Source organism: Myotis lucifugus, unplaced genomic scaffold (assembly GCF_000147115.1).
Source record: "Myotis lucifugus unplaced genomic scaffold, Myoluc2.0 scaffold_226, whole genome shotgun sequence".
In the NCBI taxonomy this organism is placed as follows: domain Eukaryota; kingdom Metazoa; phylum Chordata; class Mammalia; order Chiroptera; family Vespertilionidae; genus Myotis; species Myotis lucifugus.
This window is the reverse complement of record NW_005871274.1, coordinates 81903-107528: the sequence shown is the minus strand read 5'-3', so window position 1 is coordinate 107528 and position 25626 is coordinate 81903. Positions and strand designations below refer to the sequence as shown.

General features: G+C 43.7%; 1 protein-coding gene across 2 annotated transcripts in view; it reads left to right on the top strand.

The window, feature by feature from the left end:
- Positions 1–925: 925 nt before the first annotated feature.
- FBXW8 (F-box and WD repeat domain containing 8) overlaps positions 926–25626 on the top strand; it is a 106390-nt gene continuing 81689 nt past the window's right edge. Inside the window, exons 1-2 of one of the 2 annotated variants that reach the window (XM_006098248.3) lie at positions 926–1317; positions 15875–15979. In XM_006098248.3, coding sequence (XP_006098310.1) covers positions 1003–1317; positions 15875–15979 — 420 coding nt within the window. In that variant the 5' untranslated portion in view covers positions 926–1002. The remainder of the gene's footprint in view (positions 1318–15874; positions 15980–25626) is intronic. The other variant, XM_023762002.1, reaches the window with a different exon arrangement.

Here is a 25626-nt window from a genome sequence, read left to right as displayed (position 1 = left end):
TCCAGATGGGCAGCCGGGAGCCACAATCCACACCTGGCCCACTTGCCTAATCTTTGTTTCCTGGAGTCCCCTGTAGGCATTTGGGTCCGTGCTCACTGTAGGCTCTCTGCAGTAGGCTGATTAATGGCTTACAAAGACAACCAGGTCTTAATCCCTGGAACCTGTGGAGGTTACCTTAAATGATCAAAAAGCCTTTGCAGGTGTGACTGAATGAAGGCCCAAGACATGTTGCAAGTACCGTGGATTATCCAGGTGGGCCCAAGTCACAGGCGGCCTTACAGGATGGAGGCAGAGGGAGATCTGAGAAGGTCCTGTGATGACTGACATCCTTTTAAAGCAGTGGTTCTCAACCTTGGCTGCACATTAGAATCACCTGGGAATCTTTTTAGAATCCTGATTTCTGGGCCTCATTCCCCCAGAAATCAGGATTTTAAAAAGATTCCCAGGTGATTCTAATGTGTAGCCAAGGTTGAGAACCACTGTTCTAAAGTTAATCCCTCCATCCACACGCCAGGCCTTATTTTATTACTTTGTTTTATTTTTTTTGTACCACTTACTACTAACTCAAGCGTTCATATTCACTAGTTGGATGAATTAAACGTAATTCCCACCCCCTTGAATGCAAACCCCAAGATGGGAGGGATTTTTTGGGGGGTAAGGGTTGGAGGAGCAGATTTAAATGCTGAATTCTTAGCGCCTGGCATACAATAGTTGCCCAATGGATGTCTGAATGAAGAAACAGTGCTTGACGCAAAGTCTGCGCTTGGCGGAAGCCACAAGCGGGAAAGTCGACAAGCATCAGGCACTGACCTCGGCCTGGGGCGCGGCAAGTCCCTGATGCAGGTGACGGCGTGAGGGGCGCGGCGGGGGCGGGGCCGCCCACCCGGAACCCGAGTGCAGCCGGCTGCGGTTTCCGGCCGCGGCGGACACTTCCGGCAGAGGGACTGTCCCGTGGCACCCGGCACGGCCGAGGACGACACGGAGGGCCGGCGGCGGGGGGCCATGGACAACCACGGCCTGGACGAGTTCCGCCGGCGCTGGCAGGAGGAGCTGGCGCAGGCCCAGGCGCTGAGGAAGCGGCGGCGGCCCGAGGCTGCCGAGCGGCGGCGCGCCGGCCCGAGGTGGCCCCGGCGCGGCGAGCAGGCCTCGGGGTACCTGGCGCTGGCGCAGGGGCTGCTGGAGGGCGCGAGCCGGCCCCCGGCGGCGAGGGCGACCAGGGCCGAGAGGCAGGACGCGGCGAGCCGTTCCCGCTCCCCCCCAGCCCGTGACGCGGCCGAGGGCGAGGAGCAGCTGGTGGACCAGCTCATCCGAGACCTGGTGAGTGGCCGCCGCCTCCTGGCGAGGCCAGCCCCGGCCCCCGGCCCCACCCCCGGTGCAACCCCCCAGAGTGTTGGAAAGTAACTGTGTATCACCAGTGTGGGGAGAAAAACGAGTAAGGTTGCACACGCCTCCGTGCGTGCATAGAGTGTCTCCGGAAGCAGTGGCTCCCAACTGGGGCGACTTGGTCCCCCATTTGGCCGTGTTTGCGGACAGTTTTGGATGCCAGACGGGAGTATGGAGGGGTGTTGCTGCGGGCAGAGGCCAGGGATGCTCATGAGCATCCTACACCGCACAGAACAGCTCTCCCGCCCCGAATTATCTGGCCCAAAATGTCAGGAAAGCTAAGACCGAGACACCCTGCTTTAGAGGGATCCCTAAACTTTTAACAAGCCGCCTGTAGGGAAGAGGACCAGGACAGGGATAGGCGGGGGTTTTGACTGGTCCCTACATGCTGTTGGCACTGTTCAAGCTTTTCTAACTGCACATGTATTACTTGGACAATAATGAAAGCAGGAAAAAGGAAGAATCCTGCGGGGACTGTCGTTAGTATGGAGGCTTATATCATTTTGTTGGGCATGGATCTCTCTGTGAAACTGGAGGAAGATGGGGATCCTTACATCCCCTTCTCCCCGCCCAAAAAAGCCCCCTTCACAGAGTTGGGATAAACAGGATCACCTGAAACATATCCATGGTTAAGAGAACAAGACAGCAGGTTTTAATGGTTCTTTTAAAGTAAGGCTCTGCAGCTTCCCATTGGCAGTGGTTCTGTTATTGGCAAGTGGATTTGATGAATGATGGCTTAATGTTTAACGTGTTACGTAGTTATATTCAAATACTGTTAATAGCTGTGAGTTTTCACCAGGTGTCTGGTCCTGTGCTCTGCTTTATCTCTAAGGCTAGAAGTAACCTTCTTTGTGTATGTTATTAACCTTCTTATTTAATGTGACAGTTCCGACACATACGGAAATGCATGCTGGCATCATACCTGCTCCTGTAGAAAATGGGTCGTCACTGAAGTCTGACAGTTACAAAAAGAAAATCAGTGCCTTGGGAAAGTGGCTTAGCCCCTGATACGGTGCTCAGGTCAGTCCAGGTCTGTGCAGCAGGTCTCTCCATGGTAGTACAGTGGGGCCTTGACTTACGAGTGTCCCGACTAACGAGTTTTTCGAGATATGAGCCGCCGTCTCTCTCGGCCTATTTTTTGCTTTGAGTTGTGAGCTAAAATTCGAGTTATGAGCCAGCTTCAGATACCCCACCGCTAGTTGGCGCAGCGAACGTCACAGTGTGAACGCTACAACATCAGTCCAGCATCATGTGTCTCACTCGTTCACTTTTGATTTGACATACGAGTAATTTGAGTTACGAGCTCCATCACGGAACGAATTAAACTCGTAAGTCAAGGCCCCACTGTACATAGATTTGTAGGCTGAGGCAAGACCAGCCCATGGAAGCAGAAATAAACTGGAAAGCGGATTACTGGGACAAAGGCACACTTTGTCCTCACAGCTGAAATCCTCCCGGCTGAATGTGACAGTGTCTTCAGGCTGCACATCCTGGGAGGTAGGCAGAGTTAGTCTTTTAAAATGACGGGAACTCAAGAGGCTTTCCTGCACTTGGCCCAGGCATACCCAGCTGATAAGTTCTAGGGATTGCAGTCAGGTGCAGGTCTGTTGGGCTCTGCATTTCACCAGGTGGGAGTTTCCCAAACTTGACTTGGTACAAGAATCACCTTCGACTTTATTAGAGTCTGGGTTCTGCAGACTGTCCATTCTCAGAGGGAAGGTGGGGGTGGGAAGAGATCAACCAAAGAACCTGTATGCATGTATGCATAACCCATGCACGCAGACAATAGGGTGGTGAAGGCCTGGGATGGGGGGCGGCGGTGGGCTAGAAAGGGTCAATGGGGGGAAAAGGGGGACATATGTAATACTTTTAACAATAAAGATGAAAAAAATAAAATCTAGGTTCTGGCCCCTCCCCAGACCTGCTGCCTCTCAGTGTCCAGAGAAGGGGACCAGGAATCGGCTGTTGGGACGATCAGGCAAGTTTTGAGAGATTCTCTGCTGTGCAGCTTCCTTTGGTTTGAGGTCTGGATTCTCAAGGAGTCCAAAAACAGTGGAGTCCTAACTGAAGTATTCTAGAAGTGGGAGGGGCTTGCCTACTGGAGGATGCAAGGGGCACATCAGAAGCTAAGTTTCATAGGTAGTTCGTGAAAGCCTGCCCTGGAGCCAGTGTGTGATCTCTGCTCCCTTCAGAACCACCACATTAGGTCCTGTGAGCATGTAGTGCACTACTGTGAGCAGCAGCCAACCTTTGGGGTACCTCTAATTTTATTTTCAGTATTTTGCAATCATCAGTAACACTGCTATAAATAAAGTAATAATTCGTTGTTGGTGCTTACATGCTGTCTCCTTGGTACTGTCTCAAAGGTATAGAGACCTCATTATCTTCTTCAGTTCTCCCAATAACCCTCTCCAGTGGCCATTGTTAGCCCCATTTGGCTGATGAGCATGAGGAAGGTAATTGATTTTTTAAAAAATTCTTTATTGTTTAAAGTATTACATGAGTCTCCTTTTCCCCCCCCCATTGACCTCTCCCCTGCTGCCCCCTCCGCCAAGCACAAGCCCTCACCCCCCTACTGCCTGTGTCCATTCGTTTTGCTCATATGCATGCATACAAGACCTTTGGTTGATCTCTTACCCCCTCACCCCCCGCCTTCCCTCATAGGTTGTACAGTCTGTTCGATGCTTCTATGTCTCTGGTTCTATTTTTGTTCATCAGTTTATGTTCATTAATTTCCACAAATGAGTGAGATCATGTGATATGGTAATTGATTTTTTTAAAGGGGCAGTAAACCCAATATTTTAAGTCTGAGAAATGATGGTAACCTTTATAGAAAAGGCTTTGATTTGTAATTCATTGGTCGTAAGCCTCAAAGCCCACAGAGATCCGACTGGTAGGTAATACAGATGAATAAAGTGGTCTAGGTGTTGCTGATTGGGCCCTTTCCCCCTAATTCATCAGATGGTGGTTTGTTAGGCATCTTTCCCAGATTCCAGCCATACGTCTGTGATGATTTGTTTCATAATGGTGGTTATTCTTTTTATCACATTACATATTGTACTGTAGAGTTTGTCTTTCTGATATCCCTCAAGGAAAATACTTAATCATTTTTCTTGAAGCATGGTCATCCTCTTGGTCTTCTTGTTCTACTTTTTAAAGTTTTTTTTAAAAAAATCAAACCCTTTACCGACGTGTACAGATCATAAATGTACAGCTTGGTGAATTCCAAGAGTACATATCCATGCAAACAGCACCCAGATTACAGAACAGTATTACCAGCTTGTCAGAACCCCATGCGTGCTCTTTCACAACGAGGCGTGTACCCAAGGGTCACCACCACGAGACTCCTAACACCTGCTTTTAGTTTTGTCTGTTTTTGAACTAGAAGTAGAATCATGCAGCATGTGCGCTCTTGTGTCCGGATTCTCATGCACAGCATCGTGTATGAGCTTTATCCCTATGGATATGCCACATTTTATTCTACTGTTGATGATAACTAGTTTATTAGTGGCCAGTGTGAGACTCTCAGGAATAGTGCCGCTGGGAACATTTTCTACATCTTTTGGGATGTATACTCCTTTTTCTTGGGTTTACCCCTGGTTGTGGAATTCCTGGGTCACGAAGGATGCACATGTTCAGCGTTAGTAGATATTGACCAACAGTTCTCCAGAGTGATTGTGCTGGTTTTCTCACTCGTGAAAGTAACTCAAGTATGTGGACCATAGTATTTCATGTACGTCTTTGACGTAAATATAACAACACCTAACCGAGACTACACAACTTGACCTCGACATGGGTAAGATAATAGTGACACACTGGGAAATTCATGCTATGGCTTGGGTAAAGGTGGAGCCACTGCCCAGGTCAACTAATTGTTGCCATGTAGGAATTTGGGCCCAGTGTTGCAGTCTTCAGATTTTTTTAAAAAATTAGGAATATATACTTTAATGTGGACTCTGTCTGTTTTTGCTGCACAGAAAACACCCCAAACTTTGGCTTAACACTGTTTAGCTCACCATGTTGCAGAGTGGCAGTGGGCTGGGCAGGGATGGGCTCACTCATGTCTGAGGTGATCTGCTTATTTTGCTAGTTGTTGGCTCTGTGTGTGTGTTTGCGGTATGTGTCTCATCATTCAGCGGGTTAGCCCTGGGTAAGTAAGCCTTTTCATAGTTATGAGAGCTGAAGGACGGCAAGCCCCAGTGCTTTTGAAGTCCCCGCCGAGGTCATGTTTGTGATCGTCACATTGGCCAAAGTGAGCCATGTGGCCACGCCCGGAGTCAGTGTAGAGTTAACTCAAATGCCTGCAAAAGGGGGCATGAACAGAGTACGGGTCACTAATCCAACAATGTACCACAAACTCTCCCCATTTTTAATTGCTGATAACTAATTTAAAATGAACAGTTTAAACACTAACACTGCAGGTGCAACAAAAGCTGTCTGGGGGGTAGATAGACATGCCTCGGGTCACGAGCCTGTGTTCTTTGCCTTGTGTCTTTCCAAGAATCTTTGCTTGTTTCACAGGTAACTCCTGAGAAGGACGATTTATTTTTATTTGGGAACTCCCCAGAAACTCACAGGCCAATCCACTTGACATGAAAGGCAAATAAAAATCTGATACCATCTCATAGCACACCTCCCTCCCTTTCCTCCAACTTTTGGTGCTCTCTGTTATATCGATGCATTCTCGTGTATTTTTGGTGCAATCTCTTTCACCTCAAGCCTTAGTGTTATCACTAGAGTGAGAACAACTACTAGGTTAGCAGTCAGGAGTTGAGTTGCCTTTGGCTGGGTAAATGGGCAGTGCTGCTTCAGAGATTCATCGGGCTGGGTAAGGGACAGATCTTTGATGGACAAGCACAGCTGACATGAAAACTTAGAAATGATTCTCCTTGAGCCTTGTCTTCTCTTGTGAAGCTTTTCAAAATAGCACTTAGAAGCCATCTCGTTTTGGGTGTGAGTTGGGAACACCTAAGTTGTCTTCTTGGTATATGGCTAAACTAGTGACAGAAATAATGCATGCAGTACTCACTTTCTCTTTCTCTCTTTTGTCTTCATCGTCCTCTCTCCATAAACGGGCTTCTGGAAGGTAGTGAAGCCACTGGAGTCTGGTGATAAGGTGCTGCTTGCTCCTTTCACTGTGGCTGTGATTTCCAGTTGCTTGGTCCCATTTTTATTTAGGGGATGTATCTGGACTCTGGCCTGTAAGTAACCAGCACCCAATTCACAGAGACTTAAAACCCCAAACCGGAATCTGTTGATTCATGTAACTGCAAATTCCAGGAGGCGGTGCTTGTTCTGGGTGCTTAGATAATGTAACCAGGGATATCTCCATCTTTGGTCCTGCTCTCCTTTTATTGGTTTTATTCAAAGGCTGGCTTTTCTCTCCTTGGGATAAAATGGCTACCAGCAACTGCAGTCTTACGTTGTCAGGTTAGCAACCCAGGGGAAAGAGAGCGTATGGTTTTATGCAGCAAATCATGAACTTTAGTTCTCATTGGTCCATATCAGGTCATGTGTCCATCCGTGAGCCAATCACTGGCTCAAATTGGCCAGGCTGTACTCACTGCCTGTTCCTGAATATAAGGGTGGGGTCAGCCCCATATAAACCATGTTGACCAAGAGTGAGAGTGGGGTGATTTCCTAAAAGAAGAGAAGAGGGAATGGGTATTGGGCAGGGGATACAAGAGATGCCCACTTTAAGTGGGTGTTTGAAGCAGTACTAGAGTATGGGAATGTATGTGTTCTCTATTCATCCAGCATACATGTATTGATCAGCTGGGTGCTGGGGAATTGGTAGTAAACAGAATAGATACTTCCTGACCTCAGACGCCCAGTCTTGATCCTTTTAACTAAAAGGATGACATTAATGGATGCAGGATAACTCTGGGCTCTAGATGCAGTCTGGGCTCTAGAGTCAGGCAGACATGAATTCAAATTCAGCCTCTGCTGCTGACTAGCTGTTTGACCTTGGGCAAGTGAGCTTCCTCTGCTTATGAGGATGATGCTAGTACATAACTGTCTTGTACCGAGGTAGTGAATAAGACCTGGGACATTCGTAGCACCAAGCCTGGTGTACAGTAAGCAGCCAGTACATTTATTCTGGTGCTGCTGTTATCATTAGTATTATAGAAGCGTTCCTTTCACTTCTTCTTGGCTAAGAGTTATCACCATAAGCCCCTGGTTCCCTGCCTCTTGGATTGGGAATCCCTGGAGGGCAGGGTCTGTTGTCTTACTCTTGTATTTCTTTCTACCTATGGCACTTAGTGCAGTAGGGACACCTGCATTTGTTGAGTTGAAATAAGAACTGCTGCTTCCTGCCCTGACCAGTTTGGCTCAGTGGATAGAGCGTCAGCCTGTGGACTGAAGGGTCCCAGGTTCGATTCCGGTCAAGGGCATGTACCTTGGTTGCGGGCACATCCCCAGTAGGGGGTGTGCAGGAGGCAGCTGATTGATGTTTCTCTCTCATCGATGTTTCTAACTCTCTATCCCTCTCCCTTCCTCTCTGTAAAAAATTAATAAAAAATATTTTAAAAATTAAAAGATGATAGCATTAAAATTAAAAAAAAAAAGAACTGCTGCTTTCTATAGCAATCATAAAGAGGCTCTATGGGTCTTGGGAACATTCAAAGCATTCTGCAAGGTAAGATTTGGGTTTTCTGGCCTGATAAAAATTTAATACTACTGGCCAATATTTATTGCTCACTATGCCAATATTTAATTCATCATCAGCCTACATCTGTGTTTTCAACAAATCAATTGGATGACTTAACTTCTGTTTTTAAATTAGAAACAAGGAAACTTTCTAGTGTGAAATGAGAAGACAAATGGAATCAAATGTAAACTCGTGAATTGTACCGGGAAAGATTTCCCTTCCTCTTTGCTATTCTTTGCCTTCCGTTTAAGGCTCAACTTGAATTCTCTCTCCTGTATGAACTTTTCCCTGATCCTTCTAGCCCAAAGTTCTCTTCCTTCTCCCTTTCCCTCAGCTAAAAGGTTCTGTGGTAAATGCCATTCTTTTTTTTTTCCCCCTTCTATGAATGAGCAGGAGTTTCTCCTGAGGCACATTTTTTTCTTTTTCATATATATATATTTTTATTGATTTAAGAGGAGAAGGGAGAGGGAGAGAGAGGTAGAAACATCAATGATGAGAAAGAATCATTGATCGGCTGCCTCCTGCACACCCCCTACTGGAGATTGAACCCACGACCCAGGCATGTGCCCTTGACTGGAATCGAACCCAGTACCCTTCAGTCTGCAGGCCGATGCTCTATCCACTGAGCCAAACCAGCTAGGGCTACTGAGGCATATTTTGAAATAGACTCTAGATCCTAGAACAACTTGTAACTTAGGTCATCTCTTTGTTGAAAGTTTCTGCTGCTTAAAGCAGTTGGGGCTTCATTCATTTATTCCATAAATATTCACTAAGTGGCTTCTTAGTACCAGGCGCTCCTGTGGGTACTGAGAATACAACAGTAAACAGAACCGGGATCTGTACCCTTATAGAACTTACATTCTAGAGGAGAAGACAGAATGAACAAATAATTGTCAGGTATTAAATGGTCTGGAGAAAAATTAAGCAGGTAGAAAGAATACAGTGTGTATGTGTTTGGGAAGAGCTGTAATTTTAAATAGTTATAGCATTTCGCGGAAGAGGAGAGAGCAAGCATTCAGAGATCTGGGGAAGGGATTCTAGGCATAGAACAGTAAGTGCCAAGGTTCTCTGGTGGCCACTCTAGCTTCATGGGCCTGTGCAACCTGTGTGATCACAGAGGGCTCCAGGGTCAGAAGGGGCCTGTGCTTGGTTTAATGCTTGAAATTTTTATCATTTTAAACAAGGGGCCCCACATTTTTGTTTCACAATGGTCTCCACAAATTATGTAGCGCATCCTGTTGGTAGGAATATGGTTGGAGAGTTTAGGATCCTGACTTGAGTGATATTTATTTGCATGGAGTTAAACCCTGGGTTCCCAAGGTCCCATCTTCCTCCGTCCCGCCATGGAAAAGTCCAGTCTAGTCTTCAGCGAAGCTAGAATTAAGGCCACTGCCCAGAGTCTCTGCTCCATATGAAAGCACAGTCTAGTGCAGCATCTGGCTAGTTTAGCTTGTGTTCCCAGTTGTAGTCCATTGCGTGTGGGGGCTGCATGGCTATGGGACCTGCGGCTGCTTAACCCTTTGAGTGCCAATCAGTATCCTAGGAACTATGCTAAAATTGCCAAGGCATTTTTGCTGATTTTACAGCAGTTTAGGAAAAAAATTATGAATCGCAAGTAAATGAAGTTACATATGCAAAAACTTAAGGAAACCTTTACATTGACATATTTAGCAATATCATCATCACTAATAAAAGCAGACTTAGAACTGGACACCATTTCGAAGCTTTGATAGCGCTCTTGGCACTTTTGGCGAAAGACAGGAGGAGCTCGATCGTGGTCCCCAGCATTCTAGGGGTTAAGGCAGGGGTGGGCAAACTTTTTGACTCGAGGGCCACAATGGGTTCTTAAACTGGACTGGAGGGCCGGAACAAAAGCATGGATGGAGTGTTTGTGTGAACTAATATAAATTCAAAGTAAACATCATTACATAAAAGGGTACGGTCTTTTTTTTTTTTTTTTAGTTTTATTCATTTCAAACGGGCTGGATCCGGCCCATGGGCCGTAGTCTGCCCACGGCTGGGTTAAGGCCACATGGTGGGCTAGCCCACGGATGAGTGTGGGTCAGGGAGCAAGCAAGAAACAGAAGCACAAGAGCCAACAAGCAAGAGAGTGCAAAGGAGGGCAAGGGGGCAAGAGAGCGAGAACTCTTTGTCTCGGGCTTATAACCAACCAGGAGCTTGACCAACTACCCCTTCAGGATTTTGTGCGCTTGCAGTTATCTTTTTCCCAGGTTAGACTTACAGGCAAGCACCTTCCCTACATCCCCCGACTTCACTGCACATGTGCCCATCTTCCCCTTTGATCCCTTTCCCCAGTGATCTGCAGGGAATGGGCCCATGGTTCCTTGTGGGCGCAAAGCTGCAGCTTCCTGAAGTTGCCCAGCTGACCATGCTTACAGTGTCTGACCTTCCCTTTGCTCTCTTCCTATGAATATTAATAACTAGGTAATTAACGATAACATTCAGAAGTATAGAAAAAAGAAAAACATTCTGTTAATGTCATTGCTCAGAAGCTCCTTCTTTGTGTAAGAAAACACGAATTTTGAGACAAATTTGGGATGTAAATAAATGAATGCCTATTTATCTTGACAGTGTTTCAGCTCCCCCCCCCAACGCAATTTTTTTTTTCTTTAAAGGAGACACAGGTGAAACTGGAACTCATCCACTCCTGATTGAGATCGTGTGGGTCTTCTCCACTCAGCGTTTGCAGTTTGTGGAAAGTTGAGATAAATTCCTTTAGAAAACAGTCTCCTTTCAGTCACAGATTTAGCAGAAATGTTATTACATATCTATTGTTTGAACTCGAGTTGCTTGTCTCAGTTTCTTAAAACACCACCTAGAGAGAGCTTTAGTGTTCTGTTTGCCCTGGAGATATACATTGAGAACAAAACTGAAGTTCGTTTCTTCACTTTTTACTGATTTGGCTCTTAGTAATTATCCCTTCTTCTACTAAACAAGAGAAGACAGATTGAATTTCTAGCAGTAAGGCACAAAACCAATCCATTTACAGAATTAGTCTTACATTAGCACATAGGAGTACAAATCAGCCTCCCTGGGGATGGATCCATTTGCAATTTCTCTTAGCATTTTTGGAGTAAGTCCAGTAGACTTTGGGAAAATCTAGTATTCACTGACTTTGAATTAACAAAGTAACTTGACCCCTCTGTGTGGTTCTTTTTTTTTGGCTTGGTTGAGAAAGTATTGATTTTTATATCTGTCTATAATTTAGGGTTGTGGTTCTCAACTTTTAGTGTGCACGAGGCTCCCTGAGGAAGAGATGCTTGAGTTCACCCTTGGAAATTGGCGGCAGTAGGTCTGAGAGACCGTGGGCATTTTTTTAACGCCACAAATAGTTTTGATGAGTAATACAGGAGAAGAGTCATCAATAGAGGTAGAGAATCAATATCTGAGCCATTAACTAATTAAAAGCCAGATTGTGTGTTACTAAAAAGATGTTTTTCTTTAAATTTGAAAGAATGTTAATATTTGAATTTATTGCTCTTCTGTATCATAAATTGGGCCCTATATTAATATTTCCAGTGCCTTTAATCTCTTCCTTCTTGGAATATATTTTTTCTTAAATGCCAATTTATCCATTTCCATGTTTTTAAGTCAGTATAGATATAGACTTGGTTGATGTGTTCCATAACTTTTTAGATGGCTGTGTGCTTCCGAATAGCCTAGGTGGAAGTCTGATAGTACCTTTTAGTTTACAGAGTATTTCTCTGCACATTAGTAGCAAGTAACATTCTTTGCTTATATTTATGAACTGTGGGAAGTATCAAAGCCAGAGCTTAAGACATTATGCTGCAGCTGTTAGGGTGTAGGTGGTTACAGGGCTACAGCCTCTGTCCAGGATGTGGCTCTGGTTTCTTGTCAAATTATGGTTCCTATAAAGAGTTGCATTTTCAACCACAAGGTCAAACATGCTCATAACTCAATCCTTAGTAAGGTGTTTCCCAAGTGACACGTTACTAATAATAACAAAGTGAATGATTTGCTTTACCTTGAAGCTTCTCTAGATTTTTTGTTTGTGATTTTGGTATAATTCTGCCACTCTGATTTACCTATATTCCATTATGTCTCCTCGAGTAGAGGAGAGGGAAGTAGGTTACCTAATGTTACCAGAGTTGTGCTTAAGAACCCTTGGGAATGTGTGGAACACAGGCCTATCATGGATTGTGTCTCTCGCTTTGGAAAAGAAAGGTTGGATTTTTTTCTTGAAACAGGCTCTGAGATGGAGATTTGCATGTAAGTGGTCTAGTGGGTTGGCCTTTCTGAGAGGTCCAGCGGCCAGGCTTGTGTATTGTAGGTATTGGGGAGTCACTGGATGTAGACTACCCTCCAGGAGGGGATGCAGTCTTAGATGAAGCATCTTGTTTGGCCAGTGGCAATGCCTAAGAAGGACTCAGCTGCGAGCCAGCAGCAGGCAGCATTCTGGGCATCCTGGGGGGATGAGTGTTGTGGGCCCAGAGAGACAATATGAGTGACTCACTGCAGCATCCACTACAAGAGCCACCGGTAGGCTGTCTTGCCAAAAAGATTCCAAGTGCACAACATGGAACTTCAGCATTTATTCTCCTGACCTTGTGGGTCTCCATATTTTCTTAAGCTGTTGACCTTCCTTTGGTATATTGGTTTCCCTTTTTTTCCTGCCATTCCCCAAAAAGATGTTTTTCTTTTGTTGCTACCCAGTGTAGCAACAGGGTAGGTTGTTTACGTAAAAGTCTGGGACTTGATCTGTTCGGGATTGACCATCATTTTGGAGTTCTAAGAGCCCAGTGATTTTTTTAAAAAGTTTCATTTTGTAATGTTGGTATTGACATTAGTTATAATTTTAATCAATGCTTCGAAACAGTTGTTGCCCTTCAGAACTTATAAATGACCAAGAACTATCACAACTGGTGCATTAACAGTGAGATGAGCATGGTGTCTCTGTTCATTTGTTGGTGTGGGAGCCATAACACCCCGACTGGTCATTTGTACCCTGGTGGCTGCACCGTTTTCTTTCACTGTGGTATAACCTTTCAAAATTGATGATTCTTTTTAAAACGCCTCCTCAGAAAAGACCTGTTGTATGGACATATTCAGTGTTCAGACTCCTGGATTACTTAGCCTTTGCTATAACATCCCCTTTCCACTGTCACCAACTATTAGCTGCTTATTGTACGACAGGGGAGGCAATTTTCTGTGTAAAAAACTAAGTGGTAGGGGAATAGTATGGGATGTGGACCTAATCAACACATATTTGTTGATGGAAAAAGGAGTTGGAGTGTCACTCAAGAAAAGAAAATGGCAATATTAAAATCCCATTATTGCGTGCTTAGCCCTGGTACTTACTTGTGCCAAGCCCTTTCCATGTAATATTCTTTTTTTTAAATCCTCACCTGAAGATATTTTTTTCCATTGATTTTTAGAGAGACTGGAAGGGAGAGGGAGAGAGAGTGAGAAACACCGATGTGAGAGAGAGGCATTGATTGGTTGCCTCCGCGTGCCCCCGACCAGGGCTGGGAGCCTGCAACCTAGGTTTGAGCCCTTGATCAGAATTGAACCTGGGGCCCTTCAGTCTGCAGACTGACGCTCTATCCACTGAGCCAAACCGGCTAGGGCTCATTTTATTCTTAATAACATACCTCTTCGCAGGTAGTTATATCCTGTTTTGCTGATGAGGAAACTGAGGCTCAGATGCATTTAGCCTGGTCTCATGGCTAGTCAGGAGGGAGAGCCAGGATTATCAGTTTGAATCTTTGCTCTAAACTTCATGCTGTGCTGCATCCCAGAGATCTCGGTGGTTGGGATCAAGGAAGATGATGGCAGGGTTGGGGAATGCTAAGGTAGAGGCACTGTTTTCTAGGATGAAAATAGAAAATTGGTCAACTGAATAGGCAAAAGGGGGAAGGCTGCTGCCACCAGAAGTAAGACTTTTCTGCATCAAAATAACTAAAAACACAGGTGATTTCTCATGCTTCTTCACAGTAGTGGCCAGACCCAGTGTATAGTGGGTCCCGAAGGGAACGATGGGAGAAAACAATGCTCCGCACGTCTCCACAGTGAAAAGCGAGCTCACGGGCGCAGGCTTTTCTTTGCCTTCATTCTGCTCGTATGAGGATAAGGAACGTTTTTCTCTTGTTCCTTTTATGAGTAGGTAAGGTGGACGTCTCCACCTCACCGTAGTCCAATAATCAAAAGAGAAAGCAGGAAGAAGTCCAGGGTTGCAAATGATAGTCTCACGCCTTGTTGTGGCCTCCTCCACTGCCAGTGACTCACTCTAGGGCTGTGTTGAGGAGCCGCAGTCGCATCTGGGTTAGAGAACGTGATGCCTCCTTTTCTTGATGAGTGAAGCCAGTTAGTTGTAGGAGGGTTCCTAGCCTGACATTAGACTGATGACTTCTCATTATTTTTTTAGGCAAGGACCCCTTTGTCTTCCAATTACACTGACAGATTTTTTCCCTGTTGTTTTTTTTTTCCCTCCTTGTATAGCCAACATTTCTCTCTTGATTTAACATTCTGTTCCTTCTTTACCCACAGAGAACTGTCAACTCTTAACTCTTTTTTCCTCTAGAGATCTTTTTTGGCCTCACACTTAGCCTTGCACTGTTTTTGTAGTTGAATGTACTACTTTCTTATGCCCTGGATGATCTTTTAGCCCTGAGACTCCTAGATGAATGGAAAACATGATTCCAGAACAATCTTTACCTTGAATCTTGAAGGGTTTAAATCAGTGCTCACATTCCCTTAAAAATGCTGAGACTATTTTCACTTTTGAGAATTCAGCCTTCTAATAAATAATTGTTATACTTGAGTGATGAATTAGTAATTTGTTTGCAACTAGTAAGTCACTGATGTCAGCCAAAGCTTATTAAAGATGAATTTTATTAAGCAAGTTCTGTTGGGACAGAGAGCGCTGCTTTGCCTGGCTTTGCAGAAGCAAACACCAAAGCGAGCTTTGGCAGGTGGACTTGGGAACAGGCAGAGGGTTGCATATGTACACTTGGTTTTCTTTTCTGTTTCACACTCATATTTCTTTGTGCTACTAGGATCGTCATGACAGCCTTATCTCTCAAATAAAGCCTGTTACCTCATCCCTAATTGCTTATCCAAAGGCAGGCGAGCTCTAATTTCTCCGCATTAATAAATGACACCGAAGAAGAACTGCTTTGTTTGCACTGGCTCACGCAGGTTAACCAGTGTGAGCCCCTGAGTGCATTAGGAAACCTCGTGCTTCTCCCGCGGCCAAGGCGGGCTGGTGTTCACCTCGCTCTAGGGCAGCATTTCATTTATTTACTTTTTGCTCATGTTCACGGCCCTATTCCCCTTTCCTGATGAAAACACTTGAGTGACCTAGGTCAGCATTTCTCCTGTGGCTCCGGGGTACTCCCCTCAAGTTGCGGGGGGAAGGGGGGTTGGTAGCAGTTGTCCTAAGAGGACCGATGGCTGACCTGGTTTCATGGCTCACTCTTGGCTGCCTGCTGGTTACCTTTCCTTAGAGACCAAGAGGCTTTCCACAGACCTATGCACAGATACCAGTGATACACCAGCCTGTAAGATGGCACCTGCTTCTCCTTTTGAAGCATAATGGGAAATGGTCTTGTGGATTTCAGACGTGAATGTGAGGGTAGACTTGTGGGGGTGTAAAGAATTGAGAATGGTTGTCAAGTTCAGAGTTAGTTCTATGACTGAGCTCTGCTGAATAGTGACAACCCTTGGCTCCCCTGGGAAACACCATCATCTCTCTTGTCGCCACCTAAGAATATCTCTGGTAATTTAAAGGGCCTGCAAATATGAGCATTTTAAAATCTCAGAATTGTAAGCTTATTGCCTTTCTCCTTTTCTTCTCAGAATGAAATGGACGATGTGCCCTTCTTTGATATCCAACTGCCTTATGAATTGGCAATCAATATATTTCAGTATCTGGACAGGAAAGACCTGGGAAGGTGTGCACAGGTAAGCCGTCATTAACCGATATTGAAGATCTACCTACATACGTAATTAAAGTATAGGAAGCTCCTCCATAACAAATTTACTTAACAGAATGACCAGCTTTAAAGAATTAATGAATTGGGTAGCATCTTAACGTGAAGAAAAGCAACCTTGAACTTAAGGAATTGTGTTTGACATTGTTACTTGGTGTTTATCTTTTTGTGACCATCTGCTCAAGAGCTCTGTTCCCCCTGCAGTCTGAGTTATGGCTGACCTGTGGCTGTGCGCTCAAGGCTGACAACTCTGTGCGCCGTCTTTATTGAGCTAGCCTGAGCTGTTAATGTCTTCACCGTTTTTAATGCAAAGATGCCAGCCCTTGGTTTAATCAAGCCAAGTCGTTAGGTTGGGAGCTGAGGGTCAACCTGGGGACAAAACAGTGAAGTCATGTTTTAGGCATAGAGTCCAAATTACTCTTTAAACACCAGAACCCACTCAGTGAGGTGTGAGGCCTGTGAGACCTGAGACCCACCGAGGGAATTGCAGGTCAATGACACCCATCTCATGCTTACTCTGGAGCATACATTCATGGAGTGGGATGGTGGGAGATATCGCCTGGGCCAAACTTTATTGTGCACACGAATCACAGGGGATCTTGATAAAATGCAAATTTGGGTTCAGGAGGTCCAGGGTGGGACCCAGTAGTCTGTGTTTCTAACCAGGTGATGCCAGTGTGCCTTTGGCATGTTTTGAGAGGCAAGGGTTTAGGCCATTAAAATTAATCTTTTTGGTGAAGAGCGTGTAATTTATCACAAGTTAAATGTGTATATGATTGCTGGCTTTTCATGGACACTGTGATATCCATTGTCCATAACTGCCAAATAAATAACTTTCTCCCCCCCCCTCCCCCCTGGTTTCTATAATGTATTTTACACAAGTGTCTATACCTTTAAGAGAAAGGGTTTGGTAAGATTGAGTGGTAGGAGAAACATACACTAAAATCCAAAGCCCCACCAAGAATGTGAAGTTAAAAATATTAAGGCAGTTTGAGAGTGGTGAAAACTGTAGCCAAATTGAGACTCTGGTGCTTGCTATTTCTATGGCTGTTGAATGAAATCACATAAAATTTATAGAGTTTCTGCTTTTACACTTTTTTATGAAGCATTTTGCTTAATCAAAATTACAGAGCAGGGCAAAAGTAGGTTTACAGTTTGTATGGAAAAATAATACAATAATTAACGAATAATAATACAAGAATAAACTCTGTGTTTCATGTATTCACAACTGTAAACCTACTTTTGCCCTACCCTGTATTTTTCTACTTAAATAGGTAATTGAAAAAGTCTTCAGTATTCCTCATTGCCACAGTATTACTTCATTGGGGGTGTTAGCGAGTCTTTTTTGATGCAGAGTGTGGAAATGTTTGGGAAATTATGGAAGAAATTATTCAAATTTAAAATGCGCTAAATGAAAATGTACTGAAGTGTAAACCACGCTCAGAGCCTATCGATTACATTAAGTAAGAGTGCCCACATTGTCTTCTTCTTTCCCCTTGCAAACTGGGTTTGTTATATTCTAACTTTACACATTGGCCCTGTTCCCAAGAGTTGAAAACAAGGGTGTAGCTGAGCGAGTCCAACTCCTGGATGTCAGCCTGATACTGTGAGCCGGAGTCTTGGAATAGCGTCTAATAGCTAGCTGCTTTCCACAAAGTCAGCATTCGATGATAACATCTTCATTCTTGATAGGGAGCTGCTGTTTAAGGAATCTTTTCTTTTAACATTGCTTTTTGCTCTCCTGCTTTGTAGAGGGCCATGTGGCTTTCACATCTGCTGCTGGTTTTCTCATCCAAAGAGTTTATCAGTGAAAGATAGGATCTAGTTAGTGGAAGAAGAGATCCCCCTTTTGCTACAATGGGGCTGCATTTCAGGGGAGATCGGTTATGCTGGTGAGCTTATTCTGCAGGTGTGAACAGTTTAATTCGCGACACAGTGGTCCAATTGTCCACCAGAATTCTTCTCTCTTTGGCCAGTTGGAGTTGTATTGTTGTTGCTTTTCAGCCTCATTTTTAGAGCACATGTATAAAAGTAGAAACTATTTTAAACGGAACCCCTAAAGTGGCTCTGATTTGAAGCCAGAACTTTTTCCATAGAGCTGTTGCATGAAGATGGCCATGGATGGCCAGTAATTTGTAGAATTGGCTTTGTTTTTTTCAAGAATTAAAACCACGAAGTAATAAAAATAAGTAGCATTTTTTATTTGTTTCGTGTGGTGTTTTTATTTTTGAAACAGGGAAGAAGTCCTTCTGTTGATGGACTGTCCTGCTGCTTTATGACTTTATTTTAGAGGGGCTCACTCTCTGTCTCACTCTGTCTCTCATTCTCTTTGAATGTAGCCACCTTGGGACTGTAGTGAAATTGGGCCAGCTACGTGGAATTGGCACCATGAACTATATGTGTGCCCTTGGAGAAAACCTGTTTGCTTAGATCTTTATGCCAAATTGGTAACTGACTCACAGTAAGGAACCCTGATTGGGGAGGACTTTGGAGATTTAATTATGCCACAGACTATGTTGGAAAACGGATTTTGCTCTGACTTTGTCTCCTTTCTGCATCCCCTCTCTTTTTCTGCTTTGTGAGCTCACTCAAACCTAAAGTCCTACTACATTAGTGATTCCTGTGTACTTTCAATGCTGACCTCTCTAGCTCCATGCTATCAATAGTTATCCCTCGAGGGCCTTAGCGTCTCTGTGGGAGTGTATCATGCTGAAATATCGCAAACAGTAAGCAAAGTTATGCATTGGGCAATTCATTGAACAGCTTTATTATCTTGCTGTTTATAATTTTATGTTCATTTTATTGTGTGTGCCCACAGGATTCCTGGCACTTTGAAGATTAATATTTTTGAATGCATAACAATTACAAAATTGTCGATTTCAAAACTACAAAAAATGATTTGGTTTTTATGAGAAGGGAAAGTGTGCTCTTATTTATGGCATGAATAATTCTGAGAAGTAAAGGTTTGTAGGATGTTTATCAACATTATTTAAAAAAACTTAAAATAATTATAAATTCACAGGGAGATGCAAAAAATAGAGAGGTACTGTGTACCCTCTCCCCGGGTTTTTCCATTGGAGGAACAGTATCAAAACCAGAAAATTGGTGTTGGTGCAGTCCACAGAGCTTATTCACATTTCACCCATTTTCCATGCACTTATTTGTGTATTTAGTTCTGTGCAATTTTATCACAGGTGTAGATTCGTGTGACCACAGTGAAGATACAGCACATTCATCAACAAGGCACACTCACCTCATTCCTCGCCCCATTTCTAACCCCTAGAAACTGTTAATCTGTTCTCCATATCTATGATTCTGTCTTTTTTATATTCATTTTTAATATATATTTTAGTTATTTGTTTTCCTGTTGTATAATTTTAGAAGTTTAGCTGGTAGGTAATAATGTCTTGTTTTTCAAGCAAAATGTGGAAAATTGTGCATAAAGAAAGCAATAAAGAAAAAGCAAGATGCGGAGGTTAAAAAACTTAAGATTTATGATAAAATTGGTGAGCAAGAAATAGGTGTTATCAAAATAAATAAGTAATTGTGGAACTAAAACCAGTATATTAGATAATGATATTTTAAGTTTCAAGGAAAATGTGATCTTACAATCTTCCTAGATGTCCAAATAGGAGAAACTGAAAGCTGAGGTTTTATAGTTAAAGATCTTAATGAAGTCTTTAAAAGTTGGGAATCCATAGCTAAGTGCAACTAAATTGATTTTCATAGCAGAAATGATTCTGAAGACCTGTCGTTGCTGGCAGGGGTCCCTTAGTTCTTAAGTTTCACTTTGCGACCAGACTTCTCTCTCGAGGAAATATGTGCAAGCCTGAGACTCCAGCACCTTCAGGAGTTGCCTTTTAAGTCACCAGGTTGCAGTGGCTGCCTCCTTTAAAGAGGGGTTATGGAAAATCGAAGAACTCTAGAAGAAAAAGTAGGGAGCTAGATGAAATAAGAATGGCAAAGTAGTATTGATAATTGTTTCAACTGATGGGTTCTTGGGAGTTCTTTATATTGTTCACTTTACTTTTAAAAAAATATATGTTTTTATTGATTTTTAGAGAGAGGAAGGGAGAGGGATAGAGAGATAGAAACATTGATGATAGAGAAACTTCATCTATCAGCTACACACCCCCTACTGGGGACAGAGACCCCAACCTGGGCATGTATCCTACCAGAAGCAAACTAGTGATCTCTTGATTTCTAGGTTGAAGCTCAACCACTGAGCCATGCCGTCTGGGCACTGTTCACTCTACTTTTGTGTTGAAGTTTTTCATATTAAAAAGTTTAAAAGAAAAACAAGCAAAAGCAAGAGATTGTTTTTGAATAAGAAAATTGGAGCCTCCTTAAGTTAGCACATGCCAGAAGCTAACCTTTGAAAATACAAGCAATCTAGTTTTTTAAAGCGTTGAAAAAAAAGAAAAAAGTTGGACTTCCTCTTCTCATTCAGTTGTTTACAGTGTGCCTACTATGTGCTATGTACTGTTCTAGACACACGGAAAACAAATAGCATATGGCAGACATAAATGGCATTAAATGTAAATGGACTGCATGGAACAGAGTGCGGAATCTCAGAGGGACGGTGGGGGAGGGTGGGTAGGTGGGAGGTGATCACCCAAAGACCTTGAATGAATATATGCATAACGCATGGACACAGACAATAAGGTGCTGAAGGCCTGGGGCGAGGGGAGGAGATGGGGGGAGGATAAGGGCTGGCTGAAGGGGCTCAATGGAGGGGCGGAAATGGAAATCGACTAAGTTCTCTAGACAGTGAGTACAGCAGTGAACAAAACATAAGAAAAACCCCTGTCTTTCAGAAAGCTTACATTTTATAGGATAAGTACAGTGGAGAAAAATCATACAGCAGAGGTGGTGCTTGGGTTCACTTTTTTAAAAAAATATATTTTTATTAATTTCAGACAGGAAAGGCAAGGGAGAGACAGAAACATCAATGATGAGAAAGAATCATCAATTGGCTGCCTCCTGCATGTCCTCTATCGGGGATCAAGCCCACAACCCAGGCATGTGCCCTGACTGGGAATAGAATCCATGACCTCCTGGTTGATAGGTTGACGCTCAACCACTGAACCATACCGGCCGGGCTTGGGTTCACTTTTAAGTGGCCTGGGAAAACTTCACAGAGAAGGTGACCTTTGAGCAAAGACCTGAAGGAGGGAAGAAAGAAGCTGTGCAGGTCTCCACCCAGGTGACTAGCAAGTGCAGAGCCTTGAGGTGAGCACACCTGCTGTATTTAAGGAACAGCAGGTGAGCTCATGTCAGGTCTCAATGCCTAAGTTGTGGAAGGATGATTACTGTCCCCCCAAAGGTGTTCATCTCCTAATCCCAGAACCTGTGAAAATGTTACTTTTATGGTAAAGGACCTTTGCAGATGTTAGTTAAGCATCTTCCGATGGGGTGATTATCCAAGTAGGTTCAATGTAATGACAGAGCTCCTTATAAGAGGGTGGCAGGAGGTTGAGAGGAGAGAAGATGCTGTGCTGCTGGCTTTGAAAATGGAGGAAGGGCCCTAGCTGGTTTGGCTCAGTGGATAGAGGTTTGGCCTGTGGACTGAAAAGTCCCGGGTTCGATTCCAGCCAAGGGGACGTGCCTGGGTTGCGGGCTCGATTCCCAGTAGGGGGTGTGCAGGTGGCAGGAGCTGGTCAATGATTCTCCCTCATCATTGATGTTTCTATCTCTCCCTCTCCCTTCCTCTCTGAAATCAATAAATATATATATATATATATATTTAAAAAGAAAGAAAATGGAGGAAAGGGCCATAAGCCAAGGAATGCAGGTATCCTTTAGAAGCTGGAAAGCTAAGGAAACAGATCCCCCCCTAAAGCCTTTTAGAAGAGACAGAGACATCGGCTTGTCCCACTTATTTATGCATTCCTTGGTTGCTTCTTGTATGTGCCCTGACTGGAGTTCGAACCTGCAACCTTGGCATATTAGGACGATGTTCTAACTAGCTACCCTGCCAGGACTAACACCTTGATTTTAGACTTCTGGCCTCCAGAACTGTAAGATAATAAATTTGTATTGTTTTAACCACTCAGTTTGTGGTAATTGGTTAGAGCATCAGCAAGAAACTAATATGGGGGCATAGTGAGCAGATGGGGCTAAGAGAAGGAGAGATGGTCGGAATGTGAAAGGCACTTAATCCATTAATAGAACTTGAACTTTTATTTTGAATGAGATGGGAAGTCATTGAAGTGTTTTGAGCAGAGGAGTGACAAAGTCAGACATTTGAAAAGGGATCATTTTGGCTGATATGTAGAGAATAGGCTATAGTGTGACAAGGATGCCAGCAAGGAGAAGGTTAGAAGGTTATCAAAATAATCCGGATGAGAGAAGATGGTGTTATGGACCATGACATACCAGTAGAAGTAGGTGGAGTCAGGGTTGATAATGGTCTGGTATGGGGAGAGGTGGAGGAGTCAACAGAAACTCCCAGGTGTTTGGCCTGATCAGCTGATGATTGAGGTGGCCCTCACTAACAAGGAAAAAGTGGGATGTGCAAGTTGGGGGCAAGGTCAGTAGTTGGATGGATGTGAGGCTGGAGGTGAGCTCTGGGTTCAGCTCTGGCTGGAGACCTAAATTTGGAAGCTGTCAGCACATTGATGGTGTTCAAAGCCTGGAAACTGGATGAACTCATCAGGGAAGTAAGAGTAAATAGAGGAAGGGGTTCAGAGATTGAGTCTGGTGATCAGGGTGAGGGGATGAGGAGACTGAGAGGGCATTACCTGTGAGGCAGAAAGAAAACCCAGAGTGCATAGTGCCCTGGATGAAAGTTTTCAAATGGGAGAAAGTGATCAAAGGCATTAAGCGCTGCTGTTAGTCAAGTAAGAGGAGGACTGAGAGATGCCCATTGGATTTAGCAACTTGGAACTCACTGGTGACCTTGACCAGAACCAGTGGCAGGGGGAGGGCAAAGTGAGTGGGTTTAAGAGTGAATGGGAAGAAAGGAAATTGAGATGAGTCTGTTTCTCCTCAAGCAGACTTTATCCATGAAAGTGTGACCAGAACAATGACACTTTCCCCCTGTTTTGGGCCTCACTGGTAACCCTAATCCAGGCAGAGTTAATAAAGCTAATTTTTGAGCCAAGGGTCGTTTTTTCTTTTTCTTTTGTAATGTACAATTCACAGTGGTGCTATAAAGCAAAATGCTGGAGACACTTTTATTAGCAAATTCTTGCAGCTGAGGCTCACTCAGTGGGGCTTTTACTGGGCAGAGCCATTCCAGTCCTGGTGTACTAAAAAAAGACCATTAGGCCTTTGGAAAATTTAGGCTTGTAAACTTGCTAGATTTAATATAACTTAAGAAATCCAACAATTAGATTTCATTTGGGTGAGACTCTTTAAAATTTACTTGTGAAAGTTTTACTAGGTCTTTTTCTTGTTGATATTTCCCCTCCAGGATGAAAAGAAATTCTTAAAGCCTGTAATTCTTCTTTAAAAGAAGAAAAAAAGACACCCTCCTTTTCCAGTTTGCACATTTCTGTGTTTAATACCTAAGTGTAGGTACAGTCCTGATCCCTTTTTGGAAGTAATTCTCACCTTTAGCTTTTATAAATCCCTCAAAGAGATTTATTGTTTGTTATCCAAGATTTAAACTTTATCCTGAATATCATTTTCTACAGAATAAGCCCTGTGATCTAGGGTTAGTAGTGGGGATGGTGCACCGAAACATCTACTTTTTGTTCTTAGTTTTTCATCTCATAATGCTGTTGTACAAATTTCAGGTTGTGTTATTTAAAACGACCTGATATTTTCTTTGAAGCTGATAATACAAATCTGTTTTCAGCTTCCAAAGTTTTTAAGGTCTGATATATTTGAGACTTCTTGAAAATCTCTGAAAAGTTTCTCCATTTTTAAAATTAATTGTTATTGTTTTTTAATCCTCACATGAGGATATTTTTTTCCATTGATTTCTAGAGAGAGTAGAAGGGGTGGGGGGAGAAATATCAATGTGAGAGAGAGACATTGATTGGTTGCCTCCCACACTCACCCCTATTGGGGGCTGGGGAACCTGCAATTGAGGTACGTGCTCTTGACTGGGAATCGAACCTGCAACCCTTCATTCCACAGGCTGACACTCTAACCACTTAGCAAACCAGCCAGGGCAAGTTTCTTCATTTTAAAGTGGCTGAAGTTGTACAGTTTAGTTCCTAATGAAAACTTACCCAGAATGTTTAATTTCATTGGAATCTTCTAGTTTGTAATCTCTGAGCACTGATTTGGAGTCTCCTAAAATGCTGATGATTCAGTTGCTCTACCTAACCATGCAGACTTGTAGCTAATTTTTGGACTACAGAATTACAGAGATTGCCCCTATTTGGGGCCAGTCTTGTCATACAACCTGACTAAGGGCAGACACCAAAACCTTTTCCTCTGGTTCATGGGGAGTCACTGGTGGAAAGGTATCAGTTTGGCAGGTTGAGGTGGAAAGTGGATGAGAATTGCTAGTTTTAGTGCCCAGCATGTAGTTAGCACCCAACACATCTTAATCGATGGACCAGTAACCCATTTCAGTGTTTTTTAAAGTGTCTTCTAAGGAGCTCCAGGCTTCTGAGACACTCCTTATAAGAAGTGTCAGGAACCCAGTAAGCTTGGGTGACTGCAGCTTCTTCTGTCTCCTTAGAGACATGTAACACATGTCCGTGTATTAAAGTGACATATTAACACCCCGAGGAGCAGCTGTTCTGCTGAGCCTGCTTTGGGAAATGCCAGTCTGTGTAATGAAATCATGACTGACATTTATGCGATCTCTTAGCAACTCTGAGTCTTTTGTCCAATAGTTGCATTTCATAATTTACTTAATTTTATATTTTATAATTTTTACAAAACAGGCCTATGTATTCCAAGGATCAGAGTAAACTGCCCTGTGGTTAGTTAGCACTGTCTGCCTTTGAGAACCCATGTAGGTCTCTGAATGTTGGCCTTTACTTCATACTTACTGAACCCTGAATTCCAGGGGTCTGTTAGGGAAGTACTCTGCTCTGGAGCTATCTGAGAAGTGGCCTGGCTCCATCACAGCTGATGTTGGTCGGTCTCTCTGCGCTTCATGATTGCCTAGTGCTGAGACTCACTCTGGCACAGACAGATGGACAGACACCACCCAGTGTCATGGATAGACTCAGCTGTGGACCAAACATGCCAAAAATAAAACCGCCGTGTTCTGTCTAGTGAAAACTGGAACTCCAGTGTTATTGAGTCATTATCCTGTTCTTTATTGCCTGATCACTTGTGATCAGATGAGGGTTTGTTTCCCTGACGCCGTTATGGCGAGGATGGAGAAGTGTGGGATGACAGTGTGGTTAAGTGGATTTGTAACTGATGCTGTGGCCAGGCCCAGGGTGGGCTGCTTAATGGATCCATGTCTGCCTGGGGGGAGTGCTACAGTGGTTGGCCACAGGCTCTGTCCTCAGTCCCATCCTGGTTAACTTTTTTTGTTTTTTTTTAATAATTAAGACATGAAGTCCCACAGACCATATTTTGCAGATGATCTATGTATGGGAGAAGTAGCTAATGCCGAGGATGACAGAATTGAGATGCAAAGATGATATAAATGCTGGGTGGGGGTTTGTGTGCAATGAGCTGAGATTTAAAATGGGTAGA